Raw genomic sequence first — 22407 nt, forward strand, 5'->3', positions numbered from 1 at the left:
AGGGGCCCTGCAGCCCTAGTTTAGCGGCGGGGATGCGGCGGATTACTTGGGAGCACTGAAGCAAACTATAAGGAAGCTTTTGCCGGCGCGGGTCACAAAATATTGTATCGAGGGCCGCACATGGCCCGCGGGCCTCGAGTTTGAGCCCCTGATCTAGCTTACAGGGCTGACATCCTAGGGATGTAAAAGCAGTACACAACACTAGTGTCTCTTCTGTCAGCTGCATAGAGCTTATCACTCCAAAAGCCAACTCATTATGTCCTCTATTCTCAGCTGCATGCACTGCATAGTAATAATAATGCGGTAGCGGGGAACGCGAAGAAAGGATACGCGTGGCCAGAGCCGCGCAGGCGCAGTGGCCCGGCGGCGAAACCGAAAGTAGCTGGCGATGGGACAGGACGGCTGCTGGGGGCTTGGGGAAGCCCCAGGTTAGTGAAACAATGTGTTAATTTTCTATCTACAGTTCCGCTTTAAACCTTCCACAGTCTCTGGGCATTTCTATGTTACCCTGACCTGGGGTGACCTTTAAGCACATTTAGGTAAAGACCTACTGCAAAGTTATCATTAATGATCACTGTAATGTATAAATAACTCCTTTCTGAAAACACTAAAATAAATGACCTACAAGTGCAGATAACGAACACAGCTTAACACAAAAAATAAAACACCATAACTTGCTGGCTTTCAAACTAAACCTTTATTGAACCACTTTCTTTCATTCCTCCTGAACGGTCTAGTTGACGCAAGTGCATTTTTCCGTGCACAGCATGTGAGGAGTGAGCTAGGAAAAACCAGGCCGAAATAAAACAAAGGTTCCGGCAGAATGACAAGATGTCCGCCCAAAACAACCCCCAACCCGACCTCCCCTCCCGCAACTGCTAAACAATCTTGGCAGCCACAGCTCTTCCCAGTGTTTGAAAACTTGCAGCGAAACTTATCTGATAAAAGTCCTTTCTTCGTCTTCTTTAAATTTTGTTTATTTTTATTTATTTTTATGTTCTTTAAAGAGAAATTCCAAAGGAAAAAAATTCTGAAACAGAAAATCCTAGCAATCCAAACCTCAAAAGAAAAATGAACAAGGATAGGGGGGAAAAATAAATACTGAGGGGGGGAAAATTAACCCTTGGCTAGATTGTGTTTACATTTTGCTCTTTAGCTGCCCCCGTGGCATCAGACAACGCAATGTTTCCTCTCTCCAGGCTCTCAGCATAGCCGTGACGGGAAGATGGGAAGGACTTCTTGCAATGTCTGTAAGTCGCATAGCTGGATGGTTGCCAAGCCTCCTCAACCCACTCTTCTTCCAGACTAACAGGCCGCATCCTTTGATCCCTTTGATTACACCACTCATCCAACTCTCCCTTTCCAGACCTTCCCCAAATCTGTCCAACCACCACCAGAAAATGGGGTATGAATTAGAAAATAAAAAAAAACTGTATTAATTGGGTATTTCCATTCAGTGGTTTATTTACAGGTAAACACCTCCGATTTTTATCTGAAGCTGAAAAAAAATAACGTAGGGAATAGTGGCTATTTTGCAATGAGTGCTCTAGTTTTCTCCTCTCATAGGTCTGTGTTTTTTTTCACATATTTATAGAACTTACGTAACCATTTTCACCAGCTTCTCTACCCTGCGTTCAGAGGTTCTGTTTTTTTTTTTTTTATTCTTTTTGAAGAGTTGAGTGGATCAACTCATCCTTAGGCAAAACTGAAGAAAAGCAAAACAGAAAAATATATATATTTATATACTTATATATAATTTTCCCCCTGCTCCTCTCCGTTCTCTACATTCTCCAGAGCAGTGTTTTCAAGTCTCAGCGCAGCCAGTTCGCCATGGGAAGGGAACCGGAGACAGGCGGCAGCTTTAGAAGGCAAGTCCCTCTTCTCTGTGCCAGCAGGGCGAGCAAGATAGATGCATGGCTTGGTTTTGCTTTCTCTCTCTAAAGTCCAACAGTAGAAAACATTACACAGCGGGGCAATCTTAGGCCAGGCCAAACCCCTCAGAGCACTCCTGAATGGCCAAAAGCAGCATGTGACGTAGTTTTTCATAGCTCTCGTAGGCTGGAAGGTCCAACTGGTTAAAACTAATAAGAAATAATAACCAGTTAATACAACTTGTAACACTCAAATTAAACTCACTTCAATTGAATCGGAAGCCTTTTTTAAAATCAAAAACAGATATTCACTGAAGGAGAGGGAAGGCTCTGAGTCCTAAAGAGCCTTCCTGTTCTCCTGCCGGTCTTCCTCATTCCCCGCAGGCTCCTCAGTTTGTATCTCCCGCCGCGGGAGACTTCGGCAATCTCTGGAAGCACTCAGGCTTCGGAAGACCGACGGCTCTGTATTGCGCACGTGTGCGTAAGGGTGCTCGCGCATGCACAGTATGAAGCAGTCGGTCTTCGCAAGTCTGAGTGCTATTGAAGACTGCCGAAGTCTCCCCAAACCAGAAGAAAGCTCCACGACCAATTTGGTCATGGACTGCTAACGGGGGAGCCTGCGGGGGAATGCGGACACCAACAAGAGAACGGGAAGGCTCTATAGGACCAAGAGCCTTCCCTCTCCTTAGGTAAGGATCTGTTTTTTATTTAAAAAAGGCTTCAGACTCCCTTTAAGTTGTACTGTTTTTTTAAACAACACTTGACTGTTACCCCTATGCTCCTGTATAGAATGCAATTAGTGGTGCCATTTAGAAGTGATCCATAAGATGCTAATTTTACATCCTGCATGCAAATTTATTGTAGTCTGGATCATTAATCACACAGAATATTCAATATGCATAAAAATCTGCCTATGTTGTAAAAATTTAATAAAAATTGTTGCTTTAATCTAGGGATTTTTTTTCTAGCACACAGGAACTGTAGTCACAGTAACGGCTATGGCCCACTAGAGCCCCTGTGATTCCAAACGCACTAGGCTAATAAAAAGTCAATGGTGCAAACTCACAGGAGCAATTGCAATGAGGGAAATCCCAACCTAGGGTCATGCAGCAACATTTTGAGTGATTGCATTACAATACAAAGTATAGGAGCACTACAAAATCGCTTTTGAACTGCTGATCAAAAGCGATTTTGCAGCAATTGTGTACACGTAGAAACATTTTACAGAATAATTTTACCTACATGCCGAGTTTTTGTGCCAGTTTCCAGCATGTAGCCCCGCCCCCTTACACAGAAGCAAGGACATGTGCAAAAGGGCAGGACAATACTCCAGAAAACGGCACACAGATCCAGCATGTAGGTAAAACTTTATTCAAAAGGCAGAATACAAACTGCAAGGACTGTACAGTCCCATGTACAACGATTGCGAACGCCAGCAAATTGTGGCACACCGCAGCCAAAAGTGCTTGTGCTTTAGGAAGCACTGCTTCCAGTGGGGGCTCGGCCTAATGTCCTGTCCAGACAAAAACAAATAAATTGGCTATGATAGCATAGTTATATCAGTGCAAGTCTCCTTACCATGTGTGAGCAGAAGGCAGCCTGTCTGTGGACCGGTCATCTCTGTGTATCTGGAATTTTTGGATACCATTCATCCCCTCTAGGGCTGCAAAGCCCTGAAGAGGTACCTTGGAGGTTCCAGTGACAAACTGAAGAAATTTGGCTCTGTCTGCTTGGTCAAAAGAACGCAACGCCCTCCAGAACCATTGTATCTGAAAAAGAAAATAAGGTAAGGGAAAGTAAAGTCAAATATGGCCACAGAAAAAGAAAACAAAACACACAAATGATCTAATCAAACCGAGGAACTGAAAAGTTAAGTTCAAAAGAGCAGGGTACATGGATTTAAAAAAAAAAAACACGCTTGCTTTAATAGCAGTGGTGTTTGTTTTTTAAAGAAATGTTATGGACAAAGTTCTCACCTGAATAGAATTAGACTGGTACTTGTGATACTCTGTGTTAGATTTCAAGTCATCAATGTCTATGGTAGGCAATCCAGAAATTAACAACTCCAGTTCCTGTTCTGTGAAGATGGAGATCAGCCGCTTAGGGATGATTTCATAGAACCCCTCCAAGAAGGCAGCTAGCTGCTTGCGGATTGCTCCTGCAGGTCAAAGACAAAAAAGATATGTTATGTTCATGCAAACAAATAGTCTGCCAACATTTCAAACTGGTATCTTCAGCTACTGTGATATTTTGTGGACGAGTATAAAAAACGAAAAAAAAAACAGACAAAAAAAAAACATTGACACGCAACGCACAAACATGTAGCCCATAGTTCCATTAAGTAAGAGCGTCAAGCACCGTACATGTTACAATGCCGAGGCGGCACACAAGGATCTAGTGTCACCGAGGTTGCTACAGTTTCAGCATGTTTATTTAAATAGCAGAAATGGAGAAGCCCATTGTTTCCCTTCTTACCTTGCCAGCTGAAAGCAACTCTAAAGGTGGCCATACATCTATTGACTTGGCGGCCGTTGGACCATCGGTGCTGGTACCATCTGTGAAAATTAGTGCCGCCAAGAGCATGCCCGATCGATGATGTGACCAAACTCGGGCCGATATTGGTCGCATGTATCAATCAGACATGCTGACCAATCTCAGGCCATCGTGGTTGATCGGGGCGCCACGGTAACAGTGAGCAATATCGGGACTAGCGACGAAACTCCCAATGCTGTGTACACCACCTCTCACTATACTTTACCTGTCCACGTCCAGGCATTGGCTCTGCATACACATACCCACGTGGTTACCAGAGAAACATGGGCGCTTGTATGACATCACAGACACGCCCACATATGCACCGGCAACCAAGTGGGGCGCATGTATGTGGATTGTGGAGGTGTTCGGAGCCAGTAACAGACAGGGGGCTGGAGAAGTGGCAAATGTGGAGTCATAAGGCCAACTATTGATCGATTTCAGCATGAAAAACTGAAGCTTGCAATTTTTCACAGCGAATCTATACCCGTCATCTTCATCTGGCAAACGAGGTGAACATATTCCTTCTTGTTATCTTCTGTAACCAGAATATTTGCACCATTGGGCTTCAGGTCACGGACTTCACAGACGCCAAATTCCTGGACCTACAACACAAAACGTGATGTCTTTACAAATGAAAGTTACTTACATATATATGAGATTTTCATCAGCTGAAACAAACGCTCAGGATGAATGTAAGTGGAATCTAGAGTGTAAAGGTGTTCCTTGCTCTATGGCCACCCCCTTCAGTAATCAGCCATGTTGTATCACTCTTCGCTTTCAATGAGGCAGGGTTCACACTTGACTCTTTTGGATGCATTCCCTGCATGCAAATTTGCATTAGAACTCTAGCCAATGTAAGAGCAGAGACACATTGCAGAGCGTGGTTTCAATCAGTTTGTTTTTTAAAACCTGCTCCCATTGACTTGCATGAAAATCTCAGTAAAACTTCTCTATTACGGGTTCTTGTTTTAAATCACAATCGCAGATATTTTACCCCAATTTTAATGCAAGTCACTGGGAGCGGACTTTTAAAAATGAAAACAGATTGAAAAGCGCTCTGCAGTGTGTCTACTTTAAAGAGTCTGAAGCAAAATTAAAACAATGATTTTAACTTGTATTAATGTTAAGCACTATAGCTAGTGCTCAACCGCTGCTATCCTACGGCACGACAAGGAGTTTATAACCCCCACATCCCCTCCGCAAACTGCGGGGAGTGCTTCCTTATTGAGGCAGAGCTAATGGCTGTAGCTCTGCCTCTCAGTGCGTCAATCTTGGCTGATTGCCTTCTCTCCCCGCTCCTCTCAGTCTTCCTTCACAGAGAGGGGCGGAGATCCGCTGGCAGATTGATGCGCATGGAGGCAGAGCTGCAGCTCATAGCTCTGCCTCCATGAGCAGTAAAATCCACGACCATAAAAGTCATGGATTTTGCAGAGAGGATTTGTGGGTATAAAACCCTGGTTTTGCCACGGGATAGCAGCGTTTTAGCACTAGCTATAGTGCTTAACATTAATACAAATGAAAACCATTGATTTAATCTTGCTTCAGAGTCTCCTTAAAGAGACTCTGTAACAAAATTTTCAGCCTTATTTCTTCTATCCTATAAGTTCCTATACCTGTTCTAATGTGGTCTGTCTTACTGCAGCCTTTCCTAGTTGCACAGTGGCTGTATTATCTCTGTTATATAATCTAATCTTTCCTCTGACAGCTTTGTCGGGCTCAGGCACTCAGGCAAGAATGTGCTGCTCTGCTTGTTATAGGCAGAAGCTATACACACCCTCTCCATGCCCCCTGCGGGCTCTGTATGAGTCAGAGACTGAGCTCCTCTTAGCCTATCACATGCCATGTCTTTTGTAAACACTACCTAAAACTGGCAATTACAAGTCAGGATTGCAGCAGGGAGTGGCAGAAACAGCACAGAGGGGCCCAGGAGAACATAATGAATAGAATGGCATGCTTTTTTTTTGTAAGAATTTTAGAGTACAGATTCTCTTTAAGTCAATGGTCTTGTTAACATCTAAGTAAGATTTTCACATAAAGGACAAAAAAAAAATAAAAAAATAAAAAATTAGAACCTGCTGTACATCGCACACCAAGTGTGTTTTCTCATTAAAATCAATGCACTACTGAGGCAAAATGTACTTGTGTTTTAATGCAGGTGAAAGAGCTTAGTGTTTGACAAATAGTGTACAGAAAAGTGTGTGCTTTCTGAACAGACAAGTTTGAACCCTCCTTTTTCCTCTCTGTACAGAGATTGTTGCCGCCACCCAAAATAATTGGGTAACAGCTGGCTTTTATTCGTACGTAGGTTAAGGGCCGGTTTCCACTACATGCGCATTCTGGATGCAGAAAACTGACTCCAATGAATGCCTATGGGAAATCTGCATCAGAAAATTCCCACTTAGTGGAAACAGGCCCATAGGCATTCATTGGAGTCAGTTTTTCTGCATCCAGAATCCGCGTGTAGTGGAAACAGGCTCTAAGGGCTCTTTCACATCTAGAACATGTGCAGGAACCGTTCTCCTGCACGCGTTATATGCCCTGCGGCGTGTCGTCGGGATGTAGCGGTGCGACGCACTCAGCGGTTGTAGTAATTTTTTGACCCAACGGGAAAACCGCCGGCTCCCGACGATTAAAAGCTCCCGGGTGCGTCGTACCGCAACGCATCGAAAAGCAGCGTCGAGTGTGAAAGGTAAAATAAAAGTATGGACTTTCATTTTACCTTGGTTTTAAAACACAGCAAATGGACTCTGGTGTGAAAGAGCCCTAAGAGTTTTGTTGCTTGCATGGAGAGGTTTCACAATTGTTGTAAAACACAATTAAATAATGTTTATTCCTCTGTAAAACGCTATATAATCCCTACCTGCATGATCATACATATCACAAAAGCATCATCATTTTACAAAGTGTTTGTTTACCTCAGTGCTGAATGTCAAATCATATCCCAGTGTGGAGACATCATTCTCAAGCAAGTAGACCAGTCCTTGGTAAAAGTGATAATCTTCACTTTCCATGTCAGTGTATCTGTAACATAATCGCTCCAGTCAGTATAACAGCCAGATTTAGAAACCAACCAATACATTTTATTCAACACCACAGAGACTTCTCACAGGACTGAACGCAGACAACCCGAGTTTTTGCTTAAACATGTTACGTACCCCAGGGACACAAATTAGGTGTATCCAAGCTAGAAAAACAGTTTTAACATCGGATAAAGTATCTGTGTTACAACCGCATTTGTAAGGCTTCTTTCAGACAAATGGCTGACAGCAGAGCACTTAATGATTTGTCAGCCGCTCCTGATTATGTGCAAGGTTCTTGTCCAGCACTTGTGGTGCATGTGCATCTGAGCGGTTGCCCGCCGGCCCTGGACACGACATGCAGCACATTTTTACCAGGCAGTAGTCGCATCACGTGTAAACCGCTGAAACGCTTATGGTTACAAACACTACCATTCGCCTGCATTATTTTGCCACTGGAAGGCATTTTACCCTGGCAATTGGATGGCTAAACGCTTCATCTGAAATAGCCCTAAAGGCTACAGGCTAGTCAGTCTTGCTACCCTTAATTCTAAGCATTATGCAAAACAATGATCTACAGAACCCCCTTTGAGGGCACCAAGTAGGATAAAAATACTACGGAACCTCAACCGCAGTCCTGCACCCCACGTCATAAGAAGCCTGTTAGACATCCCAAAGAAGTGGTCCAAGAAACACTATTGACATTTTATACATATGCATACACATGGTCAATGAGATGCAAATTATTCCAAGTTGAAGCAAAATTAACCAAATTTCATATGCAAGTTTATGCAGCTTGAAAATGGACCCAACAATCCTGCCATGGTGGAATTAGAGTAGTCCATTTTCAAGCTGCATACATAATTTGAATCAACTCAGGAACCATTTGAATCTCATTGATCTTCCCTACACATCGAATTTAAATCTTCAAATTTTTCACGATAGTGACCCTTTAAGTTTCGCCAAAGAAAGCTTGAATGTTATAGCAGACTATATTGATTGCTGCAGGTAGCCCAGTTACTGAGGCAGGTAGCTAATGCATTAGCTACATTAAGCTTTAAAACATTTCTCACATTCTTGTTTGGGTGATGCTTATTATGGGAAGTGAGAATAATAGCTCAGCATAAAGCAGTAAAAGCCATACCTGACTGATTTGCCCAAGATGTGCTTGTAGAAGGAACGTGTGAAGTAGCACTCCAGTAGCCGGTTGTCATACACCGCCTTGGCAACTATCCGGCCCACAAACTTGAAATAGCTGAGGTGGTTGGGGTTGCAGTGGGAGGAGGGGTTGATTGTGTAGGTGACCCGGTCCCCAGGAGATGTGCGGAACAGGGCATACATGGGATTAAACATTTCCCTGGAGATGATCATGTACCATTCTCTGAGGAGTCCACCAGCATCCTGACCTTCTTCCCCTTCAAATACTATATACCTATACACAGGAAAGACAAGGCGTTATATTCTTTCTGAATGATAAAGGCTAAGCCACTCTTGCAAGCATAAATTGGCACCATCAATATAGGTGTTAAATATTTACTTTGTATGGTCTAATTTTATGACTTTTAGCGCCTGTATTTACTTTTGCATTACTGTGATCTTTTGTTTATCTTCTTCCCTGGCCCATTAATTGTTGGGCTGTCATTTTATAATGGGGAAAAAAGAGACTATTTAATAAAGATTAGAAATGTGCTGTTTTAAAAATAGCATGTAAAGAAAAAGCAAGAACTTTTGGTTCTTTAAAGGGATTCAAGCAGCTTTTTTTCTGCAGTTTGTCCTGGTTTTTAATAGCTGTAGGAGCTGCCATTTTCTCCTCCCTCCACCCTTATTTATCAAGGGGAATGTGTGAATGTAATCAAGTGTGACCTCTCTAAACTGTTTGAAGCACAGCGTAGTATCGCCACCCTCCCATGAAAGATTTGTTGACATGCATTTATGCTGCTCAGTTCGCTTTAAGGACCTATACTTATATGCTCTGGGTTTTCTATCTGAATTTGCATATGCAAATCACATGTGGTGTGGAATCCGCATGCCACATGACATCACAGTGACTACACAGGAAACCAGAAGAAGCATGTTGGAGGGAAAACCGGAGGAGGAAAATTTGCATAAAAAACTGAAAATGTGTGCGGGACCATGTACTTCCATTAATTTCGACTTGCATCCAGGGCAGTGCATTGTGCAGAAATCTTCCGCATGCAGTCTGTATTTTTTCTGCCACCGATTTGGAAATTACTCCATTGGTTTCAGTGTTATGCCAAAATCTGCAAAGCGATTTTGCACTCAGCGAAAATGGGGTCTAAAAACTACACTGCCATTGAAAAATCTATTGGCTGTTCTCATATGATCAACGAGAAAGCTCTGTGTGTGGGCAGGGCAGAAAAACGAAATCCTCTCATATCTCTGTGGATAATGAAAGGGAAGCGGCACCTATCTACATGGTACAATCCTGCAATCTGACTTTGACTGGGAAAGCAGTGCTCTGACACTTGAGGCATTTCCTTCACACAGGCAGTGATTAAAGACAAATGACAAGCCTGGTCTCTGGCCAATACCTCTAAATATGGGATTTACAGAATTATTGTTTCTTTGATAGCTGTCCTTTAACACAGACCAGAGTAAGATAAAAGTCATAGAATTCTCCCTATGCAGGGTTTTCTTGCTGTACTTACAATCTGTTCTTCATTTCCTCTGGGGATTTTCGGTGCAGTTCCCGGTAGGAATCTTCAAACACATGGTCTCGTCTGACATGTACGGCCATATCCTCTTTTCTCAGTCCTTCATCCAACCTCTCAAGCTCTTGGCGGAAATATCTTTTTTGAAAAAAGCATTTTAAAGCAATATCGTTACTATCAGGGTAAGAAACGGATGAAAATTGCATTGCTAAAAAGTAATGCCACTCTTACTATACCAATACATACAGTATTATTCTGGTATAGAGGTTTTGGATAGTGTTAAAATTAAATTATGAAGAACCAATATACCAAATTTATGTACTTTTGAAAACAATGTTTGGATCATACATACTTGCGTTTGACATCAAAGTCCAGAACTCTGATGTAATCTACAAGAACAGCGAAAGGTCCATCTGCCAGATGAGTTGTAGACTGGCGGAGGATTTGATTTAACACAGTGCGATGCGTCTCTGGAAAACATCAGAAGATCCATAAGGGCTTTACTAGACACCAGGCATAATACAAAAAGCTTAAACTTGAAAGTGTATCCTAAATTAAAACTAAGCGTATTGCCATCCATACACACTGTTGGTAAGGCTGCACTTTCACACAAGCTGATTGAGAAAGGGTTCACACTTGCTAAAGTTGGCATGCGTTTTTCCTGCATCTCAAAACACAAATCGCTGCATGCTCTATGTTAATCAATAGGCAGCTCATATCACATGGGATTTTTGTTAGACACCACACAAATGTACTCTTTTTGTAGATTAGGTGCTGTGGAAACAAAAAGCATGTGGTGTCTAGTGTATTAAAAAAAGTACATGGGTGTTTTCCACACATGCAAGTGTGAACCTATCCTAAGTTCTTCTTGTAGTGTAAATTTTACTATACCCTAAAAATCACAACATTTGCACATTCCACATAGCCTCTGCTTATTTTTAGTATTTATATAGCACAGACATCTGCAACACTGTACAGAGAATATTGTCTTGTCACTAACTGTTCCTCAGAGGGGTTCACAATCTAATCCCTACCATAGTCATGTCTATGTATATATCGTGTATTGTATGTAGTAGTCTATGGCTAATTTAGGGGGAATCCAATTAACTTAACTATATGTCTTTGGGATGTGGGAGGAAACCGGAGTGCCCAGAGGAAAACCACGCAAACACAGGGAGAACATACAAACTCCTTGCAAATGTTGCCCTGGCTGGGATTCAAACTGGGAATCCAGTGCTGCAAAGCGAGAGCTAACCACTACTCCACTGCTTAACATGCCAACCTTGTCTGCTTTGAACAACTGTGACCCGCAGACATCTAGAGATAGGCAGAGATGCTATTTTTTTCTAATCTGCATTCAAATTTAAGCAGCTTGGAATTGGGCCAATACTAATTGGCAGGAAGCGCATCTGATAGGTGTTGAAACCAAGGGTAAAGGTCAGCAAGGCAACATTGAAACATCTGGCAAAGATAATGGTTAAAGTACACCTGAACTGAGAGGAACATGGAGGCTGCCATATGTATTTCTTTTTAAACGATACCAGTTGCCTAGCAGTCCTTAATATCTCTTTGGCATCAGTAAAGGCTGAATCATACACCTGAAACAAGCATGTGGCTAAATCCAGCCAGATTTCACGCAAACATCTGATCTATATGCTTGTTCTATGGCTAAACGTATTGGAGGCAGAGGATCATCAGGACAGCCAGGCAATGTGCATTGTTTAAAAGGAAACAAATATAGGTCAGCCTCCATATTCCTCTCAGTTAAGGTGTGCTCTAAGGTCAGTCAATGATCTTGAGGGGTTAGGTCAGGCAACCATAATGGTTACGTAACAATAGGAGCTTGTGGTTAGGTTACTATACGGAGAAATAAAGGTACAATGATCAGTACTGGGGGTGAAAAGTGAGGTTTAATGAAAGGTAATGACAAGGAGGATTAGGGAAAGCTACCAACAAATCACAGCTGAAAAGCACAAAGCTCGCACCAAAAATACCTTCTGCCAAAATTACACATTTCAACCCCACATGTAATGCTGTATGCTGCACTGAATGCCCTCAAGGTGCAGTCTAGATTATACTTATTAGATTATTAAAAACAATCTCCGAAAGCCCTTACCTGCAAAGCGCAGGAACTTCTGTGTGTCAGGAGGCAGGCTGGATGAGATGTGCATAGCTGAGGGTTCCCTTGAAAAGAAGGGATCTAAGGAAGAAGGCGTTGCTGGGGTAAGAGGTGCCGGAGACAATGGAGGTGGCTCGTCTTTTATATGGGCCAGCTGGCTTTCCCGAGTATCCCGAACAGGTGGCTTGCTTTCTCGCTCTGTTGCATGGACCAGGAAAAAAGCTTCAACCGCTGGCTGGAGAACTGCAGAACAAAAGGAATAATAAAGGATGAGACAATATTTATCTCTATGATGCACTTTGAGATCAGTCTTTGCTAATCCTCAAAAACTTTTGTGTCTGCTAAATAGCCTTATTTAAAGTGTACCCGAGATGAAAAGGTGATAAGGACACTTGTCTATCGCTGGCAGGCCTGTTCTCTTTCTTCAGTTGCCCTTCGTTGTGCAGAGCTGCACATGCGCGGCCCGGCTGCACACACCCATTGTGCTCTGGGCTTGCAGGTGAGACAGGGCCGGCCAGCGGAGGATCGGAGCATCCCAGGAGGATGGCAAAAGAACCCACAACCTAAAGGGGGGGGGGGGGGGGGCTGAAGGAAGCTCCACATGAGTATAAAAGCTTTTTAACTTTTTCATCTCAGGTTTCCTTTAAAGCCAATGTTGGGTTTATAGGGTTTGTTTTTTGTTTTTTAAACATAAACACATAACTACCTAGTACAGCATGCTGGTCATGAGACTCCTCCAGCTCTTTCAAGCACTCTCCCAGCATGTCCCACAACTCATCCAGGCTGAGCTGTTCACTCAGCAGTGGCAGCTCTGGTAGTCTTTCCTCCTCTTTCTTTTCAGCAACCTGAGGTCCTTCAGAACCTGAAGAGATGAGAAAAAAAACAACAAACTATAAAAACTCTACAGTTGCAGAATTTCCCCTGATAATGTCATGCACAGATCCCAAAACAATCCAGGTCAATCCACAGATTTCACACTGACCAACTGACTGCGTATCTTGAGTTGCAGGTGAAGGCTGATCAACGTCCATTGGCGACTCCTCCCTGCGTGCAGAGCCTTCCGCCTGGACAAGACAGAAACAAGTCATAAGGATGTCTAAAACCAACAGTGACGTGTAATAGGGTAGAAAAGTGATCAGGATGATTAAAAGCAGAGTATGAGACACACAAAGCACCAGCACGCTTGTATTGTGCCATGCATTCAACAAAGCAAAGCGAGGTGCCTCAGTTTAGCTGTTAAAGGGAAACATGCACGGGACTGATAGATAAGAATACCACAACGCAGGAAAAATAGACAACACACACAGCGGGCATACAGGTTATCATCAAGCAGGTTGAAAGGGGGCAAACTAAAGGCTGAGAAAGCAAACATCTTAGATGGAAAATAATGGGGGGGGGGGGGGGGAGGAGAAATTAAGGATGGATGTTCTGCCAGCGCCAGTCATCATGCTAACCGTTGCAGTTTGCAGCTGTCTCCGCGCCCTTTGACCCTCACGTACCATTTGTATAATGGCATCAGCCTCGGCCTCCAGCTGCTGCACAGCTGCCTGGATGCTGCTAGCCGAGGCCAGACTGGCAGCACCTGTAAGGGGGGAGAAAAAAATTAGTAATCGTAGTTGCAGCATGGTTAGACTTTTTCCACTTAAAGGGAATGAGAGGTGAAAATAAACATATGATATAATGACTTGTATGTGCAGTACAGCTAAGAAATAGAACATTAGTAGCAAAGATATTAGTCTCATATTGTTTCCAGTACAGGAAGAGTTAAAAAGTGAGCTGTGGTAAAAGAAGATGTGATACCCACCGCAGCTTCCTGCAGCAGCATAAACACATGTGAGTCCCACGCCGTCCTCCCGCGTTCTGACGGTCAGTCTGCGCAGAAGACCCAGACTGGACCAGACTAAGCAAGTTATCGGGGCTGATTGGCAGACAGCGGGAGAATGGCATGGGGCTTCCACATGTTTATGCTGCTGGAGGATACTGCAGGAGGACGCTGCTGGTGGACGCTGGTACGCGTCAAGAAACTTCACTTATCTATGCAAAAGAGCTTTTCTGAACTCTCCTTTGTTGGCTACAATGCTGTTTTCTGAAGCACTTATACAAAGAAACAGTGAAAGGCAACTTCAGATAAGATTTTACTGCATGGAAGTTCAAAGGTTCATTAGAGCTTCTCGGTTTCATAATTTAAAATAGTGAATGTAGTTAGTAACTGCAAATATTAGAGAATGATGCAATGTTATAAAAAAGCTAAATGACTGAAAATAAAACGAGACTTTTCTTTGCTACTAATGTTCTATTTATTAGCTGTACTACTCATACAATTCATTAAATCATGAGTTTTGTTTTCGCTACAGTGTCACTATAATCCTGAATATTACAAAACTTCACAATATGGTGTGACAGGGTGTCACAATGTTTAGCCGAGAAAGTGCTGGATGGGTTATATATTACACCAGGATTCCAGCACTTCATGTGTTAAGGCTCCAGGAATATTGTGGTTGTCTTCCTTCCTGAAGCCTATTGGGAAAGAAGGAAACCAGTGTAGGGTCCTGGAGCCGGTCAGGGAAGAGTTGGGTGGGTTCCCTGACCACCCGGAGCCAGTCCGGGTTTTTTATATCTGTGTGCTGATCACACAGGTGGAGTATTTAAGTCAGCAGGCCTGACATAGGGAGAGCTTCCTGTATGCAGTCTGCCTGAAAGCTGCAAAGGAAAAGGAGCTCTGACAGTGGCTACAAATGTCCTGAAATCTGCTAAAAACTGTAAGTTGCTCTGGTTTTTACTGACTATGATCACTTTTGTTTGTGTTGCTAGAATAGTAAGTACAAAGGAGTGAGATAGGCAGGAGCCAGACGGCTATGTTTTGTTTTTCCTTTTTGTTTGCTGTTTTGGAGCAACTTATGAATAAACCCTGAGCAACATACTGGCTGGTTTGATCCCTGCAAGCGAGTGTACCATTTCACAATGGTCATAAGAGCGCTGGCATTTAGGATAAGTTCACTTTCAAAACAGACTAAACAATAACTGCCAAAGTTATGCAACAAAGCTCATATAGACCCAGTACCAGTACAGCATCCCCATTGAAGACTGACACACACACAGCTCCCAAATGTACTGAATACACAGGCAAAGGTTCTTCTCTAGCCTGGTATACTAACAAGCAGGAAGGGTGTGGACCAGAGATGCTTAATAACATGCTGATAATTCCATGAAGTGCATTTATTTGGCCCACTTCCAAATGTGTACAACATGCATTACATGTACATGCTTAACAGGAATATTAGCATCTCACTGACCAGATCTAGAGTGTAAATGGAGACAAAGAAGACGAAAGCTCACTCGGCATGTGTATTATGAAATGTGGCCAGCCGGTCGTAATCTGACCTAACCTCGGGGTAGTGCTTTTTAGCCCATATGGGTGTACAAGCTCGCAGGCTTTGTCCCTTTAAGGCAGGGACCAGGCTTGTAGCAAGGGGATTTCTTGTGACTCCTCTCCCAGTAGTGGATAGCGGGAGAGGAAGGAATCCCCTTGCCATGAGCCTGGTCCCTGGCTTAAAGAGAACCCGAGGTGGGTTTGCAGAATCCTATTAGGACAGAGGCTGGTTCTGCATACAATCACCAGCCTCTGTGTCTGTACAGTGTCCTCCCAGGCCTCCCCTGCGCTCTGCTGTCCCCCATAAAAAAACCTGCCATGCTAGCAACATGTTGTTTACCTGAATGCTGTCTGTCACCGCCGCTCCCCCGCCTCCTCTATATCACGGCTCCCCGCCTGTGTCCCTCCCCGCCTCTGTAAAGCTTCCTCCAATCAGCTTACAGAGGCGGGGAGGGAAGGGACGCAGGAAATTGAGAGCTGCACCAACTATACACAGCACAACTCTGATCACTCCGGCGTAAGTTCATTCTACTTCAATACAGATCTAAAGTGGACACACATTCCAACTGGCTATTGCTCTAAAAGGAATCAAAGCTTGTAAGAGCCCTGGCAGATTTACCCCCCAAAGAGGTTATTCTTGTAAATCAGATGTGATCTGCAAAAACTTCCTTAGGCCTTTAAGAAGCATGCCGAATGGACAGCAGTGCAAGCAGCTGGCTACGTAATGACAAGTTCTATTGCACACATAGCAGTTTCTGTCCTGCTTGAAGTAAACATGAGGTGGTACATAATGCATATTTTATACTTGCCTGGGGATTCTTGTAGCTCCATGTGGGCACCTTTGCTGCCCTCCCCATTGTCCCGTTCTCTGCTCCGATAAATTGGTCAGTTGCGCTCTACCGGGCAAGTGCACCCTGCCCATGCAGTGTAGCATGACTGGTCAATATTTGGGAGCGGAGAACGGGACAATGGAGTGGCCAGGGTGGACAACCATGGAACCCACATAGGGCAAGAGGAAGCCTCAGGCAAGTATAATTTATGCATTACATATCATCTCAGGTACACTTTAAAGCCAACATGCATATACCTCCTTATTGCAATTAATAGGAGCAGGACAGCTGCAAGCCAAACAGAAATGGCTGTGTGAAGTGATCCTTCCGCCATTTTGACAGGCCACTCTGGCTCCTCCTCTGTTGTCTGATATAAAGTAGCTTTTTAATAAAGTCCCTTTATTCACATAAGTTTTCCAACAGCTCTTCATTAACGTCACATAACAGACTTTTTCTTCATTAGACACTACAATCCTACCCAATCTGCTGGTCTGCTTGGCTTTCTTGTTGGCTCTCCTGGTGTCATCTCTGAGTTGGATGATGACCTGCAGCACTCGCAGGAAAAATTTCTGTGTGGAGGTCTTAGATGTCAGCATAGACATAGAGGGCAGCTGAAGCTCCCGACCTCCTAGTGGTCGCTTCTGGGATGCAACTATAACCACGTTTTCTGCAATGTCAAACCTAGTTCGCAAGGATGAAGCAGGAAGACACCCAGCCCTTTTAGATTGAATGATGTAGAGGGTAGTAAAAAAGCAAACCACTACAAACTACAGTAAGTCATGCTCACCTGCTCTGCATTTTGCCCTTTGCCTTGGTGTTGTGAGGCTGTTCCTCAGGTAGGCCATCAGGAGAAAGTACCTCACACTGTATTCGTCTCTGCTGGTCAAGGTTATACTCTCGTAATTCAGCTAAAAGAGTACCTGTCAGAAAAAAAAACAAGCGTGACTCGATCCATTTCTGGATAGAGCAAATGTTGGAGAAGTAATTGCATGATCTTGCAGACACTATGACTATGCTATTACCTATCTGCTTGCATAGTGTGTAACCTAAATGGTGGGCTCCACTGAGCAGAAGCTTGAGTACAGTGTCCCGTGTTCCAGGGTCACCTCTAGATAGTTGTAGCAACACATTTGCTGCATCCTCTAAGCCTTCTTCTGAACAGGAGTGAGATGTCAGCACCTAAAAGAAAAACAGTGAGAAGTAAAGGTTAGTGCTGGCAGCACTGCCTAGTCCATTGCACACAGGTCTGCCCAGTAAAAGATTTCACTTTTCGTGTGTGATTGAAACAGAAAACTTTGTTTAAACTGTGTTGGTAGTGTGCTGTTTAGGAGAACCAGAGGTTTAAAAAAACATCACAAAGCAAATACTTACCTAAGGAGAAGGAAACATCTTAATCCTCCAGAGCAGGGGTAGAGGTACCTTGGCTCTCCAGCTGTTAAGGAACTACAAGTTCCACAATGCGTTGCAGGAGTCTGACAGCCACAGTCATGATTAATAAAGCCAAATGCATGCTGAGATTTGTAGTTTTATCATAGCTGGAAAGCCATCGTTCCCAGTCGCTGCTCCAGAGGCTTTCCATGTTGTACTCCAGTCCTCAGTCGCTGCCCAGGACCTCTCTTAAAGCAGTATGGTCACCATAAAAAAAAAAATCAAATTTCAACAGCAACTGGTCTGAGTATATTACGTGATAAAGATGCTAATCCTGGATTCAAAACTTGCAAAACTTTTTCTGCTGTTATGGTTTGGATTTATCACATACTTTAGGAGCACTGGCCCTAGTGCCAAACCGTTGAATGCTAGGAGTTCTTTTTATCTATATTCCGCCTCTTCCATTTCCCTGCCTAGCTGCTTATCAGAAACACCCTCTGATCACTTGTGTTTACAAGCAAGGCTGAGGTGACTCAGTGATTGGTTGTGTAAATAAAAAATAAGACAGTTCAGTTGTTAGTATACACCTCAGTGGGAGTGTCTGAAGACTCTGGGAGGAGTGCAGCTAATGAATACACAATGAGTAAGAGAAGGGAGGGGGGAAAACAAGAGTCAGGGAGGATATGATGTCAGCATTAGCTTGGCAAGATGGCCACTGCCTAGAATAGGATTTTCTGCTTTTCCTTTGTAAAATTCACAGGAATCATGACGTGGATAGCACAATACATCTGTTATGTAAGTAGAAGTAGTATTTATCTACTTATGTTTTTTTATTTCTAGGTTAGCATGGGTGTCGCTTGTTCTTTAACATTAGGGCTGCACTCCTCTTCAGGCACAAGTGTGGCCATGCTGCGACTGCACCAGCGGTGTAGCTGCTCATGCACAAGTGGCTTTAGCTTACTGCTCAGGCATGGCGGTACTCACTCAGGCGCAGTATGCCCGTGCCTGAAGAGCATGGGAAAGACCTACCAAAGCCTTGTCAGCAATCTTTGAGAGGTCCGCGTTTGGCAGCGGAAGGCCAGAGAACGGTGTGGGTAGCCGCTATGGGATCTGGGGGCTTTCCTCTTAGGTAAGGATTTCCTTTTGTACCCAAAGTTTGCCTTGGATACACTTTAAATAACATCCCTTATGTAACTACGCCCATGTACAGATACAGTAGTTACATAGTTTGGTAAAAAATAAATAAATAATATCAATCAAGTCCAACCAGAATACCGTATATACGCGCATATAAGCAGACCCGCATATAGGCCGAACCCCCAAACTTTTACCTTATAAAAAAAAAACCAGGAAAAAATGATTGACTCGCATATAAGCCGAGGGTAGGAAATGCAGCGGCTACTGGTGAGTTTTCACTGTCAGAATAAATGACAGAGGGATTACCAACTTGTGCCAGCCAGCTGCAGTGACTGCTGTGGTGAAGTTGTACATGCAGATGAGGGGGCTGTGTGTCACTGTCCTACCCCCGGAGCAGAGTGGCATGTTTGGCTGACTTGTAATGAGCTACTGATGTGCAGCCTGTACTGAGTGAGGTGAGGCCTAGCCACATTGCTCTCACCTGTTAACTGCTGCTGCCTGGGCCTCTTCTTAAATGTGGCTTTTCCCTTGGCATCTCTCTTCCTCCTCTGCCCATTCTCCTGGCTCTCTTGTCTGCCACAGGAAACTGCCGGGCATCGTGCTGCCAGTTGTTAAATGCTGCTACCTGAGTACAGTGTATTCTTCTGTTGTATTCTCCTCTGACCCCCTTGCGCTGTTGGCTGCCCAGAACACAGGACACTGGCATCCCCTCGAGCCACTCTCCCGAGTCTTCCCCTGTATTCTTGTGTTGTGACCCCCTCACGCTGTTCTCTCACGGTCTGTCACTGTCAGTTGCCTGGATGTTGGATGTCCGGCAGGGCGGATGTGCGTGCAAGCGCTGGAGTTACCCGCGTGTCCCGAGCGGTGGAGGGGATGTGTCTCCACGGTAACTAGGAGATCCGGCCCGACGGGAGGAAGTGTAGCGCCGACAGCCAATTACAGCGCGAAGAGGATGCCTGGCATCACGCAGAGTCCGGGCATCTGACAGAGCAGGAGAGAGCAGCGCGAGGGGGTGAGAGAAGAAAAACACCATCGGAGAATACAGGGGAAGACCCGGGCAGCATTTAATAGGTGAGAGCAAAGCGGCAAGGTCTCACTACCGCTCCGGGGGGGGGGGGGGGGGGTTTGTTGCGGGGGTGCTCGGAAGGATGGCGGCCCTCATCTGCATGCACCTCTCAGTAGTGATGGCTCGCATGCAAGCCGAGACCCCCACTTTTGGGCCACTTTTTTGGGGTCAAAAATTTGGCTTGCATGCGAGTATATACTATATACTCGCATGCAAGCCAAATAAGCTGTACAACAGAACACAAAAAAAAAAAAAAGACAAACAGACTGGCTGTCCCTCCTCCCCATAGCTGCAGCAGAGCTCGACTCAAAATCTCAATTCTGTCAAAAAAACAAGCATTGCGCGTGTGTACACACCTTTACAGTGACCAACACAATTAGAAAAGGGGTCTATTACCTCAACAGAAAGTTGTAGCTGCTTCTCTGTGAGCCCTGCGGCTGCCATCTTGTCAAGCACGTTGGGCTCATTCACTTTCACTGTAGACCTGACATTTTTCATCACAGCTTTATAAAAAGGAATAAGAGTTAAACACACAGGCAAATGCACACTTTTATAATCTTACTTCATAACATATGGCATAGGAAGAATGCCTACACCAAAACCATAACAAAATGTTCCTTCACTTGATCTTACCGCTGCTGCCATATTCTACATACCTAAATAACATTATTTCACTAACGCTGTCATCTAACCTTCCTGGCCAGAGCTGCAGAATATATCTTCTGTGGCATGGTGGCTGCCATATTGCTTTATACAAATTCTGAAAATGACATTTACTGCATCTGACTGCCTTTCACAGTAAACAACAACTAAACCTCTATTGAGTGTTTATTATTGTAGTTCCATGTGCAAATCTGCCCCTCACATCCTGCCACAGCAGCTAGAACTGTGCTGTGAGTAGGGATGAACAATCAGCTGCAATAGGGTAGAGTAGGAGGCACCCAAGGGGATCCAAGGTTTTAGATCTGTAGTTATTCAAAAGTTATAACTATAGTAGCAAACATTAAACCGGTCCTACCTCAATGAGTAGTCCAATTTAATAAAAAGAAACAACCTTTATTGGGCACTCAAATGACAACGCGTTTTGCGGCAAGCCGCTTCCTCCGGACAAGTACTGTGTGCCTAAGTGTAGCAGTACAGCAGGATTATGAAAATTTGTATGCAAATTTATGTAGCTTGAAAATGAACAAGTTACACCCTGGTTTAGAATTGGTTGGTCCATTATCAAGCAGCTTTCATTTGCATAGAAATTTACATAATCATGCATAAACTCAGAAATCTTTGCATCACACTGATCATCCCTGGCTGTGAGCTCAGCTACCTTTTCCTTTCCAGTGCCTTTTCAATGGAAATCTTTAGAGATGGTCAATGAGATGCTAATAATTCAAGCTACCATACAAATGTAATGTCAACTACACGCAGCTTGTAAATGGGCAAAGCCAAAGCATGAGGATGTGCAGTTGATTGGCCCAGTTTCCATGCTAAATACAAGTTACATGCAAGCTATAAACCTAGCCATTACCAGGCCACCGCTCTAAGAAACCTTACAGAAGTTCTGGCTCCATGTGAACACAGCCAGATCAGCAAAACTATCTACAGCAGTATTTGATCTAGGGATGCCTGAATAATTATCTACTTTAGGTAGGGCTGGTAGGTTTTCCCCTTTCAGTACATGCTACAATAAATGCATAAATGCACCCTCAAAACATAGCCCTTAATGGATAGAGCTGCAAAAGACTGAATAATTAATATCATAAGCAGTCTTCTCAGGGGGGCTCACAATATACAATATTAAGTAAATTAACCTCCAGACATGACTTTGAGAGTGTGGGAAGATCTTGGTGAGCTTGTGTAATGAAACATAACACGCAGGGCTAGATGCCAGTATCAAGGCAGCAGGCAGTAAAGCAGCAATTAGCTAGAGGAAACAGGGAGACCTCACTGAACAAGAATTAAAGGGAGACTAAGCACCTTACCTGGGGTTTCCTCCAGCCCACCGCAGGAGGAGAGTTCCCCTGAGTCCCCTCCCGCTGACGGCTCCTTTAATCGGCAATTTCCACCTGAAGTCGCCGGTACGGGTCCCTGCCACGCACGCTATGCGTCATCACGCCGGCGTAAGACTGCTGCACATTTGTGGTTTTCTAACTCTGAACCGCACATGCGCAGGACTCTCGAGCCGGTGGCGTGCACAGCAGGGACTTATACAGGTGATTTCAGGCGGAAGTTGCAGATGAACGGAGCCACCTGTTGGACAGAGAGGAGCCAGGATGACGGCGGGGGGCTCGCCTCCTACGGTTAGGCTAGAGGAAGCCCCAGTTAAGTACAAATTGTGTTTTTAAAGGTGCTCAGTATACCATTTAAAGTGCAATGAACAATCAGGGCTTTTTTTTTTTTTTTTTTTACAATAGTCCTCCTCATAAAG

The 22407-nt window shown here is 44.1% G+C and overlaps 1 protein-coding gene across 11 annotated transcripts in view; it reads right to left on the reverse strand.

Moving 5' to 3' along the window:
• Nucleotides 1-678: 678 nt before the first annotated feature.
• Nucleotides 679-22407, reverse strand: part of HUWE1 (HECT, UBA and WWE domain containing E3 ubiquitin protein ligase 1) — a 177928-nt gene continuing 156199 nt past the window's right edge. For 6 of the 11 annotated variants that reach the window (XM_068248292.1, XM_068248288.1, XM_068248294.1 and 3 more), the window contains 16 exons: nt 20382-20488; nt 17437-17593; nt 17202-17334; nt 16893-17131; nt 13669-13796; nt 13197-13278; nt 12921-13076; nt 12212-12457; nt 10448-10565; nt 10093-10233; nt 8568-8855; nt 7322-7427; nt 4891-5008; nt 3848-4029; nt 3450-3640; nt 679-2081 (listed from right to left, as the gene is read on the reverse strand). In XM_068248292.1, the coding sequence (XP_068104393.1) occupies nt 1979-2081; nt 3450-3640; nt 3848-4029; nt 4891-5008; nt 7322-7427; nt 8568-8855; nt 10093-10233; nt 10448-10565; nt 12212-12457; nt 12921-13076; nt 13197-13278; nt 13669-13796; nt 16893-17131; nt 17202-17334; nt 17437-17593; nt 20382-20488 (2495 nt within the window). In that variant the 3' untranslated portion in view covers nt 679-1978. The remainder of the gene's footprint in view (nt 2082-3449; nt 3641-3847; nt 4030-4890; nt 5009-7321; nt 7428-8567; nt 8856-10092; nt 10234-10447; nt 10566-12211; nt 12458-12920; nt 13077-13196; nt 13279-13668; nt 13797-16892; nt 17132-17201; nt 17335-17436; nt 17594-20381; nt 20489-22407) is intronic. The other 5 variants (XM_068248293.1, XM_068248296.1, XM_068248289.1 and 2 more) reach the window with 3 other exon arrangements.

Source organism: Hyperolius riggenbachi, chromosome 8, assembly GCF_040937935.1.
Source record: "Hyperolius riggenbachi isolate aHypRig1 chromosome 8, aHypRig1.pri, whole genome shotgun sequence".
Taxonomy (NCBI): Eukaryota; Metazoa; Chordata; class Amphibia; order Anura; family Hyperoliidae; genus Hyperolius; species Hyperolius riggenbachi.